General features: G+C 45.1%; 2 protein-coding genes across 6 annotated transcripts in view; one reads left to right on the top strand and one right to left on the bottom strand.

The window, feature by feature from the left end:
• scn4ba (sodium channel, voltage-gated, type IV, beta a) overlaps positions 1 to 20589 on the top strand; it is a 70433-nt gene that overhangs the window by 29631 nt on the left and 20213 nt on the right. The window contains exons 5-6 of one of the 2 annotated variants that reach the window (XM_061217989.1): positions 10782 to 10835; positions 15439 to 17569. In XM_061217989.1, the coding sequence (XP_061073973.1) occupies positions 10782 to 10835; positions 15439 to 15466 (82 nt within the window). In that variant the 3' untranslated portion in view covers positions 15467 to 17569. Of the gene's footprint in view, positions 1 to 10781; positions 10836 to 15438; positions 17570 to 20589 lie in introns of those variants that run through there. The other variant, XR_009704654.1, reaches the window with a different exon arrangement.
• Positions 31 to 18466, bottom strand: tmprss4a (transmembrane serine protease 4a). 4 transcript variants are annotated; one of them, XM_061217987.1, is made up of 13 exons: positions 18297 to 18466; positions 8870 to 8927; positions 8591 to 8734; positions 7790 to 7942; positions 7421 to 7547; positions 6345 to 6464; positions 4745 to 4788; positions 3812 to 3974; positions 3346 to 3512; positions 2487 to 2582; positions 1963 to 2105; positions 1259 to 1408; positions 31 to 1019 (listed from the first exon to the last, which is right to left on the bottom strand). In XM_061217987.1, exons 3-13 carry the CDS (start codon positions 8703 to 8705, stop codon positions 1008 to 1010), a joined length of 1290 nt encoding a protein of 429 aa, XP_061073971.1. In that variant the 5' UTR covers positions 8706 to 8734; positions 8870 to 8927; positions 18297 to 18466; the 3' UTR covers positions 31 to 1007. The 4 variants fall into 4 exon arrangements, with proteins under 4 accessions (XP_061073971.1, XP_061073968.1, XP_061073970.1 ...); XM_061217984.1 differs by lacking the exon at positions 18297 to 18466 and adding an exon at positions 13255 to 13525; XM_061217986.1 differs by lacking the exon at positions 18297 to 18466 and adding an exon at positions 10337 to 10424.

Genomic DNA, 20589 nt, shown 5'->3' with positions numbered 1-20589 from the left:
GGCAGTCAAGTCTCAATTATCAACAATTACTTAAATTATTCACAAAACATTTATTGCACATGATATTTACAAGAAAATTATACAATCAGTAATGTATATACAAGGTTAGCATTTATAACTTAGAAAAAATCATTATGTTTACAATATTTACACAAAGCCAATACCGTTTAATCCCTTCTTGTGCTCTGCAATGGTAAGGCCACTGTGACAAATAGAAAGTAAAAAACACCTGAAACAGAAATCACATCTGAATATAGAACTTATAATATATAAAAGTTAAACCTGAACTGATCACTTTCAAGGCACAAGCCAACATGCAATGAAACGGCAAACTACCATTTCACATCCGGATGTACAGTACAGTTTAAAATGCAACACATTTTAGGTTTAATCAAAATGGCTGACCAAGTAGCTTTGGCAGCCATTTTGCGTAAAATACAGATGGGTTTGCTTTTCCATCCATACTGCAGGTGTCCTTTCATTAGATAGAGATGCCCTGAGATATGTTTATTATACATAAGATATGAGCTGCATTACTCCTTAAGCAGCAAATACCAGCTTCATAAGCATGACAGATCATTTCATTATGCCAGCATAATCTGTGTTGAGTCACCACTGATGCAGCAAGTGACCATGACATCACAAAAAATTACACACCATATGCATATATGCAGGTTACTGACAAACAGTTTCATGTCAATGAGCACAGAATTAGATTCATAAGCCGATTACTATATTCATAAGCATCTATTCAGTGCCAATGAAGCTGGCAATGAGTGCTTATGGATTTGTACAACTCTTGTGAAGGATCATTCACAGAAATGACTGGAAATGTGAAATTGAAGGTAGGGTGTGATTCTGAATGTATGCGTGTGTGTGTGCGCGCGCGCATGTGTGCACATTCCTGCATTTGAGACATGTTAACATCTTTGGCAAAAAAAAGTCATGAAATCTCCTCAGTGCATAAGATCCTCTCCAGCTCCTCCCTCATTTGTTGTTGGAACCAATCAGCTATTTACCTGGAAAACAAAAAAAACAAAAAACACAAAGGCTTCAAATCAGCACCCCTCTGCAGCTTTGAATACGACTTAAAATTAGTCCCCTTGTTTATTCAAAGAAACACTTCACCCATTGATGAAGATTAGACAATTTAATTTACTTTCAGATTCTGCATGTAAAGTGCAGCAGATAAGCAGAAGAGCCCTGGGCTGGTCGTCAGACCCATGAGCTTTGTGCACGGCTCTATGAGAGTACTGACCTCCATGACGGTGTAGACCCAGTTCAGCACCTCCTCCACGTTGCAGTAGACCCCAGGTCTGTTCCTACGGGCACAGCCGTGCCCCCAGCTCACTACCCCCACCAACTGCCACCGACTGGACAAGTACACCAGGGGTCCCCCACTGTCCCCCTAAAAAACACACAGGAGAGCCATTAGTGTTCAACACTTCAGAGACGGGTGCAGCACCACACTGGGGATTAAACAAAGTTTGCAAAAATGATTCTTGGGGTAGGCAGCCCTGGTTCCGCAGTGCCAGAGACGTTCCTGGCTTTTACTCCATCCAAACGCACAACTGGATTGATTTCCAGGTGTGATAAACACAGGGGACCATGTGCTAGAGCATTTCACCATTCAGTCTGCGAATATTCTGGCTCAGCCAGATTTTCATGTTACTTGAATAATCTTTAAAACACAGGGTCAAGCTCAGCTGGATCAAAAAGCAAAAATCGGCAGCACTCCAAGAACAGGGCTGCCCAGCCCCTACTTTGTGTCTTAAACAGCGTTCATCACTGGAGTTTAAAAAAGCGGTTCACCAATCAAACCGCATGTACCTTCCACAGGGAGGATGAGCTGCGAATGAGTAGCCTTATCCTACCCATCATTACACGAGCGTGAGCAAGGCACTCATCAGCGGGGTGAAAAGCAAACAGTATTTGAGAAATGACCCCCCAAAATGGCCGTACCTGGCAGGCGTCCACTTGGCCCTCCCGGAACCCCGCGCACAGCATTCTGGGAGAGATGACGGGCCCGTACATCTGGCTACTGGAGCACACAGATCTGGCTATTAGGGGCACGTTGGCCTTCTGCAGCACGGAAGACACTTTACCTGGGGGGTGGGAAGCAGAAGGGACTCTTTATAAAAAAAATAAAAAAAATTTTTTAAAAAGAAAACACTGCAATATAGTGTGCAAGGCACCACAACTGTGCCCCCAAGAGGATTCACCATGCTCATCGATCTGGCACTACATTTTGACATTTAGCCAGACATGCATTTGACTGTAGATATCCATGCAGATCACCTGCTAAGTTCTTAAATGCAACCGTACAGAACAGAAACAAGATAAATGCGGTGTATTCTTCAACACTACATACGATTCCTGAACAGAATCCATGGAACGTGAACGCATGTCAAGCTCCAATCTTTCCCGGGACAAGCAGGACGAGTCTACCTCAAAGTGTTCACGTTTAGGCCCACTCAAAAGCTTACCTCTCTCCTCCAGGTAGCCCCACCCGGTCACCACCAGGGGCGAATCTGGCAGTAAGTCCAGGCCGTGGGGGGGCAGACATACGGGCCGGCTGGTGTCTGGGGAACATAAATCATCATCATCATCATCATCCTCTTATTCAGGCACTCAACACGTAGCAGCATTAATCATATCATATTAATCATGGTGCGCATGCACACTGGGCCCAAAACCCACAAAAAGAATCACCCCAGTCAACTGCCCTACTGGACAGAATTGCCGCACACCAGCAATTTCAAAAATCGGGTCCCATTAACCCATATATTCCAGGAATAAAGGGATAATGCGCCTATAAACAGTGCAGCAGCTCTAGAAAAGTGTCCACAAGATGGGATGGGTTTATAGGGGGTTTCAACAAAGATATTGTGCTCAACTTACTGGCCAAGGGGCAATGCATCCTAAAATGGTAGTTTTGAATAAAACAGGCACACCAATAGTTGTAATACATTACAGCAGCCACTAGATGTCAGGCAACACTATGTTCCCATCCTCCTGGTACATTTCCCTCATTTACCATTTGATTGAGTCAGGGTGGCAGCCCTCCAGGACTGGAGTTGCCCATCCCTGCTCTAAGGCGTAAAATCAGTGATTCAAAGAACATTTTAAGGCTGATGTGAAAATTACAACGAGAACACTGCCAAACCCCCCCCGCACAAAAAAATTAATAAATAAAATAAATAAATAAATAAATAAAACTACTCGGTGGTTGAACTACACTGGTTCCTGCAGTTGTTCCGTTTCATGCCATTTCCATAAGGGTACAGTAGCTACCCATATCAATTGTAAACTTGTTTGAGGGGGGATGGGAGATGGGAAACATACCTCCCACGGTGACCGGCTGGCTGAGCCGCATCATGGCTATGTCGTAGTCATTGCTCCGGGGAGAGTAATCCCCGTTCAGGACGATTCTGTCCACCGACCAGCCCCCGAAGTACCCCAAGTACGCGTGCCCTACCATCACCTTCCACCGGCTCAGCTCCTTCTTACTGCTGCATGGGTGAGAGACAACGTGGAATTGTCATTGCAGGGCTTGTAATCATGCCAAATATAATTGCAGCAGGTTTCATTGTAATTCTAGTACAGGTCACATTATTGGTTTTTAACTGCGACATAATGGAAGCATCTTGGATGACAGACAAAATATAAAATGTAATTCTTAATTGAATGTCCCTTGTAGTGCAGGTGTCAGCGCAGTGAAATATGGCTCAATCATGAGATTAAGACTCGTGTCCCCAGACAGGAGGGAGGGAGGGAGGGATGAAGGACGGGCGGAGGTGACGTTACTGACCCAGAGAAGCAGTGCGCGGCCGTGACGACCCAGCGTGGGGACACCAGGGAGCCCCCGCAGGTGTGCTGGCCGTTCTGCTGCAGGCTGACCTGCCACGGCCAGTCCTCGATGGCGGTGTCCTTCCCACCGACGATGCGGTCCTGCGCCGGCCTCTCCCCACAGTCTGTACCCCGGGACACAAACGCACCGTCACACCCACGGCACGACCACCCAGTCGAGCCGAACCCACACAGCACACCGCTACACCGGAGCGGAACTACCACGTATAGCGTGCATTCGAAAAGTAATTCATCATAATGTACACTGTGCTGGCACATTACACTGCAGGCTTATGCCCTAGCTTTTCATTCCCGAATACATTGTGGATAGCTACACCATTACAAAAACCACATGTGATGTTGAGGAGTGCCTACACATGCCAAGAATGCATGTACCAGGATTGATTATTTATTAATTCATTTCCATTCATTCAGGTAGCAGGAAACGGTACTGTTGAATGGAGAATAATGCACTCAAACACCATCTATAATATGTGACCCATTTCTCAGCTACTGCATCGGATTCAGTTTCTGAAGGGCAGGTCCAGTCATGTCTTTTTATCTCAGCCAGTCATTTGTGTACACACACACACACACACACACACACACACACACACACACATATACACACATACACACATATACGTGTACACACACACGTCTACCTGTGTATGCGTGTCCAAGTTTCTCCGTGTGTGTGCGTGTTCCTGGGTTTGTGCACAGCTATACGAGCCTGTGGTCATGCAAAGCGTTTGTTTGCATTTATTCAACGTTCCCTCTAACCCCGAACACTCTGATGCCGTTGCCGTGGAAACTCACATAACCGGCTCCACTGCCCAGCCTCCTGGAGCACGTACACCTCAGAGAGGACTGGGAAGAGGAGTGGAGCGCTTACCTGAGCAGGTGAGGGAAACCACAGCACCAGAAGAGCAGGACTGGCTGAAAGAGAGTGTCAAAAAAGTGTCAAGCCACAATAAGATCGGAGAACATGGATGAAAAAATAAATGAGCATAAACGACAGACTGTACTCGTTCACAATCTGAGCGGGGTTGCGAGTTCAGCGTTTCATGCGTACTGGTGGCGTTCTCAAACCCATTAAGTGCGCATGTGTGGACAGGCGCACAACAGCCGTTCATGCTCACAAGACTCTACCATTGACAAAAGTTGTGTAAAGGTAGCCTTACAGTAAATTGTATGCTGCTCACATTAAAGGACTTAAAGTAACCCATTCAACGCACATAGACATACACACATATACATATATATTTTTTTAACTCAGCCAGTCCTATAGCCCAGTCCCATACACACACACACAGAGCAGATACTCACAAACACTCACACCCTTGGACCACATCCCCACACAAGGGTGCTGTCCTTCTTTGATCTGGTTGTAATTGAGTGCCATACTTATCCACCCTGTTCAGCTTATTGTGCAGACAGGATTAGAAATGCCTTTGAGGGGGGAATGAGCCTGCCTTCTTTAAAAGGCTCCAGGGCAATTTTTTTACATTACAAAAACAGAAGAAAATTATCCACCGGCTGCTGGCCTTGTGTCATGTGTTTGAAAAACAGTTTCACCACACCCTATATGCCATCTTGTGTTATTCCAGGTAAACTCACAGCTCTGGGAAAGTGGTTAGCCAGGTCTGACACTATTGCTCATATTAAAGTAGAAACATAAATACATGAGTTCACAAATGAGTGTAAACATGTTCTCTTATGTGGCTAAGAGCTTGAGCCAAATAAACATGTAAAATGTAATGCAAGGACGCCAAAGCCCTGGGAGACACTGGGAGACTCAACATTGTTAAGCAATGTGGCTGGACTCAAGTCACACACAGAGCAATGGCAGTGACCTTTGCAATAGGTCAATATGGTTATGCCACGATGCAACTGGGCCACACTCCCCATTTCTATTGACGTCAAGTCATTCCTGTTGGCGGCTCATCCTATTAACGAGCCGTTCTTGTGCAGGATTCGGCCCCACAGTCCGGTATATCCCTGCCAGTGTTATAGACTGACACACAATTGGCTCGCATATCGGCCATAGACGGGGATGAGTTTTGAGGGGCTGGGGATGGGAGTGATCCCTGCAGGTGGAGCTGCACACAGTGCCATCCACAGACTCATTTCTCTGCAGACGAGTTGCTAACTGCAGTGCGAGAGCAAGCAGTGGCTAATGTCCGGTGCTCCAGAGAACACACTCGTCAATTATCAGAGGCTGCATGAGCATGGCTGCCAGCTTTTTCAGGGAGAAAAAAATATATATATAAAAAATAAATAAATAAAAAGGTACTGCAAATAAACCTTAGAGGCAATAACAAATCATAGTGGGTGCCCCAGTCACTAGTAGCGGTCAAATTAAGTGTGTTAAACTCAGCTGCTCCCAAACCCGATCTGCTCTGCGGGGGCAGCCACTTCAGATGGTTGTGGTGGTCTAGACCCAAACTCCATTATAAGAGATGAGCAATGTCCCGAATATTCCCGGAGCTCACCGGTCAAACACGGACTGCTGAATGGTGGAGGCCGCCCCTTGGCCAGGCCTGACCCCACAGAACGAGGTCCTAAAACTGGAGGGCAGGTTGCGGACGTCAACTTTTGAGCTGCCAGGGTTTCTGGGAAAGAGAAGGCAATGTCCTTTTAAGACATTGTTCAGGAGGCATACAAACAAACATTCATTACAGTGCAGGAGACCAACATTTCCAGTGAAAATAAACCTGCAAATTGCCAAATCATTCAAAAAGGCCAAATATTGGAAACTCCCGCATAAGCATCCTATCTGACGCCAGGCCTGGAGAGTGCAGTGCATTAACAGTCTGTCGATAACTTTGCAAACAGCAAAGTTAAATTAATTGAACATCCAGTTGCAGACTGTGCCGGCTGATTGGGCAATGTGTACACAGTGATATTCTGCGGCTAACCAAATACTTACCTTAGCATACCACTAGCCTAGTAAACTGGAAGTTCCAACCCCAACAACACACCCATGAAAAACAAAGGCAAGCCACTCAACATGAACTTATTGTTCAGACAGAACATAAATGCAGCAAATGCAATGCAAAATGCAAAAAGGTCGTCCACCCTATTAGTGTGCGTGCAGCATTTCAGCTAGTCTTCTTCAAGTGGAGCCAGCATCTTCAAAAACATTCATCACTAAGAATGTTGTTGGGTACACTTCCAAAACTTATATACAAGATATGCCCTTCCAATGACTGAAAAGGGTGGGAATATTGCTGACAAACAGGAAGTGTCACATATGTTCCTGGTGCAGCGCCAGCATTACACAGTGCTAGTACCATTTCTAGCTGGAATTAAATGTGATATTACCATGCTGGTACATTGGGGGTGGTACAATGGCAACTTGTCTGAACCCAAACCCAGCAGCTTGTAGGCTTGAGTGCTCGGTATAACCCTGATATTGTACCTTTGGACTGCTATAACTGGATATCAATCTGCATAAATGACTAATACATCACCTATCAAACACACCCTAGATAAAGGTGTTACGAAGCAGTAAGGTGATGGAAAAGCTGGTGAGAACACTACAGTGTGGCTAAGGTCTGTTACTCACAGTGCATAGCCCAGCTGCTGGCAGGCCATCTCAGTGTGCTGGGTACTCCAGTCCTCCATGCACACTGTCCTCCAGCCCGACTCGGGCCTGAACACCTGCAGAACCTTACTTCTGGACACCAGACGCACTGCGGAGGGAGAGGGGGGGGGCGAAGGAGCAAGGGCATGTTCATTTTTGGGGCTCCTCACAGGCATGGTACAAATTGGGGAGTTTCAAAGTAAGCGGATACATTTGCGTTTTTTGGAAAGACAAAACGTATTACTTTTTCCATTTTCAAAAATAAAATGGCAGCATGAAATCTGGATAACAAATGGACGATACTTAAACCATGATGTACATTGACTCAGTGGATGCCCAGCCGTGGTTTACCTGGGAAGGTGGTATTGGCGGACAGGCTGGAAACACAGTTGCTCTCATCCTCCCCCCCAGAACAGTCCTCTGTCCCATCACACGCATTCTCCAGTGGGATGAACTTCACCGACTTCAGGCAGAAGTAGTACTTGCTGTCAATGAGTCTCTTGACTGGAGGAGGATGTGGAGGAAAAAGTGGGGGAGCACGGGAGAGGAGTTTTAGAAATGGCATTATGATGCAATAAAAGGCTTTTGAGAATTATGCAATATGATGTCATCCAGGGCAAGGGAAAGGTCAAACTGCGGGCAAAGCATGGGAGGAAAGGGAGCGTGATCAACAAATAGGCGCTATGATGTCATGTCACAATGGCTGCCATGAAGCAAGACACAAGGGTGTGGCTGAGAGCAGTCATACATCCTCATTCTGTATATAACGAAAGTACATCCTCCCAAGCATCCTAGCAAGAGTGTACGTCATCGTTTACAAGAATGCAAGTATGGATCTCACACGGCCGGGGGGGGGCAATGTGCAGTTAAGGGCTGTGTGCATCTCTTGGCTGCCCTGGGGTTTGAACCACCAGCCTTCCAGGTCTATTAAATGAAGTATGTTAATTTATTATATTAATGAAATAAATATACATTCTCTATATTTGCAGAATAGAATGCACACGATTCTTTAAAAAAAAAAAAAAAAAACCAAAAAAAAACCCTACAGTACTTTCTATGGATCCTGTCCTGAACTGGGGACTTTGCACTGGGGAGCTCAGCCAGTGAAAGAACTGTGTGGGGGGGGGGGGGGGATGTGTGTGCGGGGCTTACCGAAGTATCCAGACACCCCCAGTATCGCCAGCACGATCAGCACGGCCAGCACAGTGATCAACACCTTCTTCCGCTTGGCGGCCTTGTCCCTCGATGATAGCTTGGGAGCAGTCATTGATGTCCTGCGTCTGCCGGGCTGGGCCACTGTGGAGACGGCCGTCCCGGCAGTTAAACACAACACCAGACCCAACACCTGATCACACACTGCCTCCATTCTCACCAGCAGGAGCACACCCAGCCCCCTGGGGTAGTTTCATACATTTAACAACTTCGACTCACCTTGTCTTCTACCAGGGTTAAGAGGTCTGGTGTTCTCTGCAGCAATCTGTGTATCTATCTGGTAGAGGAAGAAGGAGAGGAGAGGAGAACACAGGTTATCAAGACATGGTACTCAGATGGACACTCAAAAGAAACCAATACGTCTAGTTACCAGACTGGGGTCAAATACCTGGGTTTTTTTGGATTCAGACTTTTCTGCACTTTACTGAGCTTGTCTAATGTATTGGAATAAATTAAATACAAACCCCACCTTCTGGTCCCCTTGGTTGGCTCAATTGCATCAGGTAAGAGTAACTGAGCACAGAAAAGTATTTTCTAATCCAAAACGATTCCGCATTTGTCCCAGGTCCATTAGTTTCAGGTTTACACAGGTCAGATGGTAATGTACGCATGTGTATCTGAGGTAAGGGCTGAACAGAACAGGAAATGCTCAGCATCAGGTGAGCCACATTAAACCAGGAGCTGAACAGTTCAGAGGCCCGGCAGACATACAGAAACGTGCTGTCGGGTCATGAATCTCCGAAAACTGAGGGGGTGTAGGGCCTCCATTGTGTGGGATGCCCTGCAGCAACACAGAGCTCTACGTCAACACCTGTACTGCCTTTAAAGTGAATCTCTCATGTGAGTCATCGAGTGACATCTGGGGAAACAAGCTACAACACGGCTGTTATGCAGATGAATACGAAAACCTCAGTGTCACTATCCTGTCAAAACATGGCTGCCTCACCAAGTCCTCTAACCTTCCACCTTCACACAGTCTCTGGGCACCAGGCCACTCCGAAAGCCGGTTCGACCAAGAATCAAATGAGGCTCGGTCCTCTGCCTAGACCTCTGCGTTTGCTCCGGAAAAGTTCCTCCAATCGCCAGGTGATTCACCAGGAGTTTGAGAAACGTTTTGGACAAAGTTTGATTAATTGTTTGGTGAGTGGAGCTAAATGATTGAGTGTTTCAAACAGATCAGTGTGACAGCAAGAAACTCATACACCACCTACCTGAAGCAATAGCCTGCATTCTGCATGTAGCCAATTCCCCCTTACTGTAATAAACTTAATTAACTGGTTTCAGCTATAGATACGCCATACTTTTGATGAATGTGCAGGCTGCTGATAAGTCCTATGTCCTTCAGTTGTTAAATGGACGCAAAGCCGTGCTGCACCTTTTAAAGGGAACTCGTGACAAAAGGCTAAACCTGTATGGTTGCGGCTGAACTCAATTACATACAAATCAACTCCACCAAAGCTCCGTCTGGAAGCCAAATTCTGCCGTTCATGCTTCGGCGGATGACGGATTTCTCTCATTAACACACAATTATATTGTTTTATTATTGGCTCAACCTAGTCAGCCCTATTTTCATTTAGTGCGCTTGCCACATCGCAGCTTGCTAAATCTTTGCGTAAGCTCCTCGCGAAATAAAGGTTGCTGATGTTCGTATGTTTGACGAATTGCAGTCAACACTGAAAGTATTACCTTGCGCGGGATGAGAGAGGATTGAGCATCAGTGTACTGTTGTTTCCTTATTGCCTTCAATGTGTAAATGGTTCGTCTCTATCTGCGCCCATTCTGCTGTAAATCGTCCAGGGAAAACAGGATTTTATGGTCACATTGATTGGTCTGCAAGCGGACCGTGTTCGTCCAGTGAACAAATTGTGCACACTTCTTCCTAACAATGGTAAAGGTTTTTTATTTGTGTGTGTGTAACAGGTATACTCCGGAATTGTACAAGTGTACCTTGTAGATACAACTGATGTGTCGTTATATACGTTGGTATACGTAACCATTTGTCCCGCGTTTTGCTTTTCAATTCATAATCGCAAATCGGGGTCAGTCAATGTTCTGAACGTCTTTATGTAAGGCTACCTATTGTTATGATGTTCTAGTCTAATCTTTGCTTTTGTGCCAACACAATTGACAGGACATGGCGGGTCAAAGAGCAAGCAGTTGAAGTTAACAAGTCATTGAGGAAGATGTGAGTACAAAGGCAACTACTACTGTGTAACCTATGCAGCTAGATGTTTCTTGCCTCAATTCCTGGCACCAGTGCAGCGATACCTTTAGACGTGAGTATGGCTAATGAATGCTACACCAGGTTTCAGGACTTCTTCACACACCCAAAGCAGCTTAAACCTCCTTAGATACTGAGCCATGTGGCTACATGCACTCTAGGCCAACTCATAATTAGCTGTCATTCATTTGGGATTTTCAGCCAGGAGCTTGACGGAGATTGCGGATTGAGAGACTGCATTGATCCGAGCCATTGAGCAGGGCCATGTGTGTAATTAGTCATGACCCCTGAGTTAAAGAGTTTATGTTACACACCTCAGTAGCCCACAAAGGGAGCCAATATGATAAGAATTATAAGCCTAGCTCACTTCCTCTTATTAACAATAATACTCATTTCAGTTTTAGGCCGAGATGCCTTTTGTGTACAACGGAATTTTTCTAGATACAGTTTTATCATATGGAAAAAGCGAGATCTCAGTACAGTCTAATTCTGGTTATATGTTTCAGGCAGTTGAAAATGACAGCACTTGGGCAATGTCTGTGCATGCACATGTGTGTATTCTAGCTGATCAATTAACAGGAAAAGGCTAATAAAATGGGATTTGCTGAGAACACACAATACGTCGGGAGGTCGGGAGGTCGGGAGGTCGGGAGGGAGGGAGGGGGGGGGGGGGGGCGGGCTGAGGGGGAGATTGTGTCTGTTGCAGAGTCTCTTCCAGAATCCGAACTGGCTGAGGGCTCGTTTTCACATTACTCAAAGTGAAAGAAAGATTGGTGACAGTGCCGAGAGGCGTGGATCCTTCAGCCCTTCTCGGATTTGCAAAACAAACTAGCCAACCACCACCACACCTCTTTTGCCTGTTCAAATTTTTCGATGCTTCATTCAATGTTGAGTACATGTTCAGAGGATCAACACTCAAAAATGTGTCGCAAAGCTACTGACTGCTAAAAAAGGTAAAAAAAAAAATAAAAACTTTTTATATCGGTCAAGTGTGCTGAGCAGATAGGAAACAGAAAGGAGATGTGAGAGAGAGGGAGAGAGACAGAGAGAGAGAGGCGGGGAGAGGGAGAGATAGGATCACCTTACAGAACCTGAAATTCTGCTTTTGTGTAGCAGTCAGTAGTGTTCCTTACAGGCTGACTATGCATAATCAGTCAGAATATCTAACCATGACACTACATATCTCAACAGACCAACTAAACAACATAAAAATACATGAATGAATAAATAAATAAATAAAATAAAACAAAGTGATTGAATTTAATTTCAATCATTAAAGGGATGGGTGTGCCTATTTGCCAGAACAAAGCAATGCGATATCAACACCGGAACAATCCATTTTACTAATGTTACTAATTCTTATTGTGACATTGTAATTTCACCCACCGACCACTAGGTACCAGTACCATTACCAATATGCAGGCCATTCTTGTGGTTGAGACACACAAAAAGCTGCATTTAACTGGAACGGGTGGCATCAAAGCTGGCATTCATTCACAAACTTTAAACCAGTTCAAACAGTTGGAAAAACACCAAGAAAGACACCTGGAAGATTTGAGTAAAATGGCTGTCCTTAAGACTGGGGCTTCAGCCGCTGCGCGCGCAGGCCCCGCTGGGAGCAGACCCCTTTTTTTTTTTACTGAATGCCCAGAACTGGGTCACCCTGAATTTGAATAACAGGGGTATTTGGCTTTTGTTGTCGGCGATGTGCCTCCCTGTCGCTGCAGGGCTGCTGCCCGTTCAGCTGGTGGCCAGACAACGGCGCTTTGAGAAATACGTGGCATCGGGACGTTGACGGGCCACTCCTCCCTAACCTTCACTCACTCCGCAGGGCTAACATAGACTGAAACGGATTCGACCCCACGGCCCACTGGAAACACGTCTTTGAGTTATGCATCAGCCTTTCACTCCATTTGGGTTACCAACCCCCCCCCAGAGCATGCTGATGTGACCCTCGCCTCCATCCAAACAGGCCAAACACCTGCGCCACAATGCTAAGGCGCTCTTATCCTGTGTCCCTAGCTCACCTGACAACATATGCACATGAAGTTCTTACATTTCAGGTAATGACGATGTTAATAGTTTTGTGTACACTATATGTACTGACGTAACGCTGAACTGAAATATGTCGGAGGTATAAGTGTAAACAAGGTTAGTCACTGTAGCAGTGGCTGCACCTAGACATGTTAGACAAGGTAATCGCTTGAGAATGCAATGTTTTGAAAGACAATTTCACACCCTACTTGAACTCTTTAGTCTTACTTTGTGTCACTGACTGCAGACACACTGGCCTGTCTTTGCCCTGTCCTCTCATGAATCGCGGCTGAAGTTTGGTTGTCCCGACACCACTCAGGTCATCGCGGCCTGCCCAGATTTTACTCACCCTCATGGTGTGTCTGTCCCGCAACCGTCTCAGCCAAAACGTGCCTGGACAGGATGGAGGTATGTGGGGGGGAAAACTGAAAGCTTGCCGGGCTCGAATGAACACAAGCGCGCCGCTGCCCAAAATGAACGGAACCTCCCGGAATTCTCCCAACGCTCCTGTACTTCAGGACGGTGCTGTGAGCTCCTCTCCGCCCAGATACCAATCGCACGAAAGCCGAATGGCACACTGAGCCACCTCCCTTCTGCCCTCCCTCCCTCTCTCTCTCTCTCTCTCTCTCTCTCTCTCTCTCTCGCTCTCTCTCTCTCTCTCTCTTTCTCTTTTGTTCTGTCTGCCTCTCACTTCTCGCCACCAAAATGCGTTTCCGTGACAGCAGTCCTGCCAGCTCCTCTCTGCTCCCAGGACGGTGGTGAACGTCCTGTCGCACGGGAGCGCCGATCAGTGGAGATGCCTCCAGGGCAGCCCTCCCCCCTCGCCAAACAAGAAAAAGAAGAAAAAAGGAAACTGCTCTGAAACGGGACACCTCTCACCTTGACGGCACCTCGGCCTTTTTGGGATTCTCTTCTGTTACAGTCTATTCACACCTCCAATCGCAGGAAACAATTACCTCAATTGCCTGGCAGCTCAAACAATGTTTTCCTGTTACCAGGAAAGATGTGCATTGCCTATCAGCCTTTGTGTCTGGGTCTGGGTATTCTAACACGATGCTCAATTTATCCATATCATGGTGCAACACTAAACTGGAAAACTGCCTGGACTTCCTGAACCACAAAGAGAGACATTCTGATCCTTGTCAGGTGAAAGAAAAGACACTTGTATTCACCTGTATAGGCATGGTTGGACATCCGCTTGCCATTCATTACATTCAAGCAAAACTCTGTGCAGCTCTGGGTTTCTTTGGGGTGTGCCACTCTTAAGCGGCATGTGCCGCTCTGGGTTCCGCAGAGCTGAATGATTCTCTGGGTTCCACAGAGCTGAATGATTCTCTGGGTTCCACAGAGCTGAATGATTCTCTGGGTTCCACAGAGCTGAATGATTGTCTGGGTTCCACAGAGCTGAATGATTCTCTGGGTTCCACAGAGCTGAATGATTCTCTGGGTTCCACAGAGCTGAATGATTATCTGGGTTCCACAGAGCTGAATGATTCTCTGGGTTCCACAGAGCTGAATGATTCTCTGGGTTCCACAGAGCTGAATGATTCTCTGGGTTCCACAGAGCTGAATGATTCTCTGGGTTCCACAGAGCTGAATGATTGTCTGGGTTCCACAGAGCTGAATGATTATCTGGGTTCCACAGAGCTGAATGATTATCTGGGTTCCACAGAGCTGAATGATTATCTGGGTTCCACAGAGCTGAATGATTCTCTGGGTTCCACAGAGCTGAATGATTTCCCGCTGTCAGCTTCCGCCATGAATGGGCCTCACCATATTGTAGCGCCACTCCACAACCAGACTACTTTTTGGGTCTGTAATTTTCTCTTTCCATGCCGTCACCCCTTGTGACACCCCCCCACCCCCCTCCCCCTTGCAGGTTACTGGCCATTGTCTCGGACTGCACCTGGCTTAGCTTAACTGCCATCAGCTGCAGTTCCTCTGACCATCAAACAAAAGCTCACCTGTGCTGTAGTGCTCTCTACTGGCCCCCTGCATGTGGTACACAGACAAACAGCGTTTGCGACTCTGAACTGGACTGTGCAAACACAGTCACTGTCAGAAGCCCCACACAAAGAAGCCCTGGCTTCACTAAATAAATAAACCTGGATGTGCTCACATAAGGGCAGGTGAGCATAATGTTGGACTTTGAGACTTGTGTGCCAGATTCTCACTGGCTTAGAAACCTGGAGCACAGCAAAGCAGGCACACTGGTTCCCAGCTAGTACAAAGTTTTTATTTGGCACAATGTTGCTGCAACTTTGTTAAAGTTATTTTGTCATAATGTTCTGCGTGGGCTGTTTAATTTCTTTCATGGCCAGTCAGGTGACGGCCCTGAAGGCACTTCTGGCTATTTATAGTTCTTCAAACTGACATGCTCACTTTGTTAGCCATAAATGCACGTTTTTTTTTTTGTTTTTGTACTTCCCTCCGAGACTATGGACCTCATGAATATCTGGAGATATAATTTCCTCATCATACCTTGAAACCTCACCACTCTCAATCCTGGTTCTTTGTGTTTTTCCCACAACAGGTGTGGCAGATCCTGGTATCGCTATTGAAGGACCTGCAGGGTTTTTGGCACCATCTCCAGGAAGTGGAGCAACTTTTTCAGTTGGATTCAATGCCAAGTTTTTCTGATAAATAGATCATTACAGTATATACATAACAAGACAACACATTCCCTGACCGCCCTCAGCGTCTCCTACTTATGCAGATAATGAGGGTTTAAACAGATCTGCCCGTGTGAAGGTCTGATTTCTCTAACACGTTTCCAGAATTATTACAACACTTCTATGTTTCAGTAACAGGAGGCAGTGTCAAGTAGTTGGCCTGAGTTTTTCCACTTAAAATCCTCAGACAATGCCGTTCTTCCTCAGAGCTCGGCCTCATGCTGGATCCCTGGTGCAAATTCCAGCTTGATTCCCGAATGGTTTCAAGCTGGTCCGGCTGGTTTGTAGCTGGTTCAGAGATGGTCAAGCTAGCAACAAGATGGCTGAGATGACAACCATGCTTGTGAGACCGTGTCCAGCTGGTGGGCCAGCGTGGCACCAACAACAGACCAGCACCTTACTCCTGATGGGACCCGTCCAGAAACGGGTTCCATCTTACGCTGGGAGCTAGAATTTCCATGCGGGATCTCAAGGTCACGTCCTGTGTCTGCTGGTTTTTTATAATTTGTTCCTGCACTCAGGTATTTAGTCAAAGTTTAATTGAAGTTCATTAAATTTAAACAGACCCTGTCGGCCCTCCGAGACTGCTGTTTGTGACGCTTGCTATAAGATCTTTTATGCTTTTGTAATATTATCCGAAACCCCTCAGGCCTCAAACACTTGTTGGGGTCATCACCCAGAAAGCTGAAACTCCTGCAAAATCGGGCATGCCTCTTGTCAAGACGGTTATGGCTAACGTATCGTAATTACAATAGAGTCTTTAAGTGCCGGCCAATCACAACTGACGTAACGACATGCCTATAGAATAGGGACTGAGACGAGACTTCATTGAGGCAAATAATTAGGCAAATCTCTAAATTGTGAGTGAAAATGAACACGAAATTCAGAGTGAAGGTAATGATTTCCTCATGCGCGTCCACTGCTGCTGATGGTATTAAAGATGGTTTTCCTTCAAGAGACAAAATTGTGTCTATTCACCAAACATTGCTACTTTACAATTGCTTTGATTATGAAGAATGCAGGTTTAGTACCTAAGATGTGAATACCAGCTCTATGAATAGATGGCATTTGACCCAGCTGTTAGCATCTTGTTGCTGTAAATATTGTTTTGATTATTTGTAATTGTACTACTCATTTATTTTGGGTTGTAGAATTAAAACGACTTTACAGGGACCAGAATTGGCCACTGTAATAAATATTTCACAACCATCTCTGGGCCATATTCAATTCAAGATGTATTTTTCCTTTTGGTAAATGGTCTGCATTTATATAGCGCCTTTGTCCAATGTGCTGTACAATTGATGAGTGTCTCATTAGGCGTCTTGCTCAGGGACACTTTGACATACCCAGGGCAGGATTGAACCCTTGCAGCTCTTGCCTCCTGTGCCAATAACCCCCTTTTCACTTAGGCCACCAAAACCCTACGGCCAACTCTGACGGCAACACTGCGATAAGATTATGTGCGAGCCAGGCAGGGAGCTTCCTAAATTTTGTCGATTGTTTGACAAGTAGGTGCTGGCTACACATTGATTTCACATCGGTGTCACATTGAAAACAGAATGAAAGACTTTGCTTTTGCTCACTGGGCCGAGAGAACTAGAGGGTGCAGCAGTTGCACGCATGCATCGCTTCTCTTAATTCTAAGTCCCTTTGTCACCTGTGTGTTTTGTGCACGCACCTGCGTGTGTCTCGTTCTCACTGAGAGCGGAAGCGAGAGAACCTATGTCAGAGAGAGAATGAAGATTAAAGTCTCGCCCTGTGAAAACATCCATATCTCATGCAAGCCGGTGCCACTCTTTCTCTTTCCGTCTTGCCAACACGTGAACCGCAGACACAGCCCCAAAACAATATTTACATATCCGTGCCTGTGTGACAGAGGACTATCTGATTACGTAGTGTGTGTCCAACACTCATTTTATTCAACTGGGAATACACATTTATTCAACAAAACGACAGTAACCAAAGTACCTCTCATCAACAGGCTTACAAATAATTAGGATGTAAAATCACTTGCAATCATAATAAAGATGTTTGAATGCACCACATTAATGCACATGACTACTCAACTGCTACATGAACACAACGTACAATAATACCCGCTGGTTTGCTTTGGCTGATCAGATCTTTTGATTGGTACAGATTGGTCAATGATTAAAGGAGACACACTGCACATGCTATGTACCCTGGTTTAAAATCCAGCTACGACCAGCTTGAAATACCGGCTACCTGCTGTTTATACTGCTGTTTTGAAAACATAGCTTGCGCTGGTCAAACAATATTGAGTGTAGAGCTGGTCTAACTGGTCAATCAGCCATTTCAAAACCTAGCTTGAGCTGTTGGGTATGCATACTGTATTATGCGTATATAATCGCAATAGTGCTATTGCTGAAACTACATGATCTTAACGGGAGTAGCTACCTTCATGTCCATGCTCTCAAAAGAAACACATTCCAAAGTGACATCAGATTAAGTCAGAGCTTTCAACCAACCACCTAATTACGGGCCTTGTACTGATGTGACACTTCTAGCATGTGGTTCTTTTACTGCGGGGTCAAAGATCACATTTAATATTAAAACTATATTTTAACACTACAGCATTAAGATATTTTAAGAATCTGACTTCATTTTTTCAATGATTTATGTCATCCCACGCTTTGTGTGGGATGAATTAAAGCCTGCGTGTGCATTGAAACAGAAAGAGTTAACAGAATGCACTTACCGTGTTTGTGAACTGAATCCTGAGTGAATGTCAGAGGGAACTGAACAGTTTGCATATACTGTCGATCCGTGGACTTCCCTGTCTGTTATCAGCTTCCCTTACTGGACTACGTGCTTCACTTTGTTTCTCCCTTATCGCTATTTCCCTTCTCCCTCTTCTCTCTGCCTGCGTTTGAACTCAAACGGCCGCCTCTGTTATTCTGTTTAAACAGTTTGTGATGCAGTATATCTGGCCTTTTCTTCTCGATCCACCTGACTCCTCCTGCACCCCCCCTCCTTGCACCCTCCTCCCTCCCCCCCAGTTCTCACCATACCTTCCCAGAAACTGATGTGAATGTCTACAAAGACAAACTTCGCCCTGCAGTTCCCCTCAGCTCTGCCTGTCGGTGTGGAAAAAACAGTCTCTTTGCAGTTTTTCCTCTCTTGTTTCGTGATTATCCGTGCCGGGTGTTGTGTCATATTTCAATTGTGGCTCGCAGACAAACGACAAGACTACACCATACAATGAAACTTATAATTCATACTTCAGAGCCTTTTGGACGATGATATGTAATGTTTATAAAGAGGCAAACGGGAGGAGGAAACATCTGCCCGGCTTCGAGGAAAACTCTCCTTTCCGAAGCAAGCATTTGCCGTATGCCAACATTTGTTTGTATTGTAGAGAATCATATTTCTCTCTTATTTAGCCTATAACGTCTCAAGAGAAATGAGCACTTTGCGATCATTTTGTATCCAATAGCTTCAAATGATTTTATTTTATATATTCTCTCTTACTTTTGTACTTGACTGTGCCGGTGTTGATGTGTACACATACACTCAGTGAGCACTTTATTAGGTATTTATTCAACTTATTTTTTAGATTTATTGGTCTTCTACTGCTGTAGCCTATCAACCTAGAGGTTTGATGCATTATGTGTTCAGATATGCTGTTCTGCATACCACTTTTGTAATGTGTGGTTATTTGCATTACTGTCAGATTTGACCCGTCTGGCCCTTCTCCTCTGACCGCTCTCATTTTCCCACAGAACTGCTGCTTACTGGATGTTTTTTCATTTTTCGCACCATTCTCTGCAAACTCTAGAGACTGTTGTGTGTGAAAATCCCAGGAGATCAGCAATTTCTGAGAGGCTCAAACCACCCACTCTGGCACCAATAATCATTCCATGGTCAAAGTCTCTTAGATCACATGTCTTCCCCATTCTGACGGGTGGCCTGTATTGTAGTGGTTAAGATACATGACTGGGACCCACAGCCCAACGGCTATGCCACATACGCATAGCCGTTGGGCCCTTGAGCAAGGCCCTTAACCCTGCATTGCTCCAGGGAAGGATTGTCTCCTGCTTAGTGTAATCAACTGTACGTCGCTCATCTGCCAAATGCCATTAATGTAATATAATGGTCTGAACTACAGCTGAACCTCTTGACCACATCTGCATGCTTTTATGCATTTAGTTGCTACCACATGATTGGCTGATTAAATATTTGCATTAACAAGCTGGTGTACAGGTCTACCTAATGAAGTGCTCACCGAGTGTACATGCAGCCACATTCTGAAGGGGGCAAATAGAGTTCAGCAGACTTCGAACCATGTCAGGTCAGTCATTCGTTTGTAATAAACTGTATCACATGAGGAATATGATATGCCCCTTTAATCATTGACCAATCTGAACAAATTAAAAGACTTGATTAGGCTTTAGGTTTTGTTGGAATAAATGTCTATTCATATTTTTCCAAGTTGAATAAAATGACTTTGAAGCGAGCACAGCAGTACCTAAAGTAAATGGACATGCAGTCTGAAGTGACACATTTTGACGTGATAAAGGTCTCACCTTATACACTGCAAGGTCGTCTGCAAAAGATCAACTACTACTGAGTATATTTTATCCTGATAGACAATATTTGATCCCATTCTTGACATTGTTATTTTTATTAGAGTTCAATTTTATTTTTATTTTATTTAATGTTTATTTGAGTTGGGAAAATACCAAGAGACATAGCATCATTACTGCTAGTTTACACCAGGTTCATGTAGGTGATGTTCTGCATTCAGAGATTATAGCTATTGCTTGTTTTGTTCCTCTGTTCTGTCCTGTGTTAGTTTATCATTGTTTATTATCATTATTCTTGTAATTTATTATTTTTCATATTCATGTCTGGTGTTCTGTTTATATTCATTAGTCTTTGCACTAGTCTTCCCCTGTGATGTCTGAGTCTGAATGTTTACTAGCCCAGCCACTCCCCTGTCTGCGTGCCCCACTATTCGGGTGTTTATGGTAGTTCCGGGGTTCAACCTT

The sequence above is a fragment of the Conger conger genome, chromosome 13 (genome assembly GCF_963514075.1).
Source record: "Conger conger chromosome 13, fConCon1.1, whole genome shotgun sequence".
Taxonomy (NCBI): Eukaryota; Metazoa; Chordata; class Actinopteri; order Anguilliformes; family Congridae; genus Conger; species Conger conger.
Note: the sequence above shows the minus strand (reverse complement) of the source record. Positions and strands in the feature narration are given on the sequence as shown.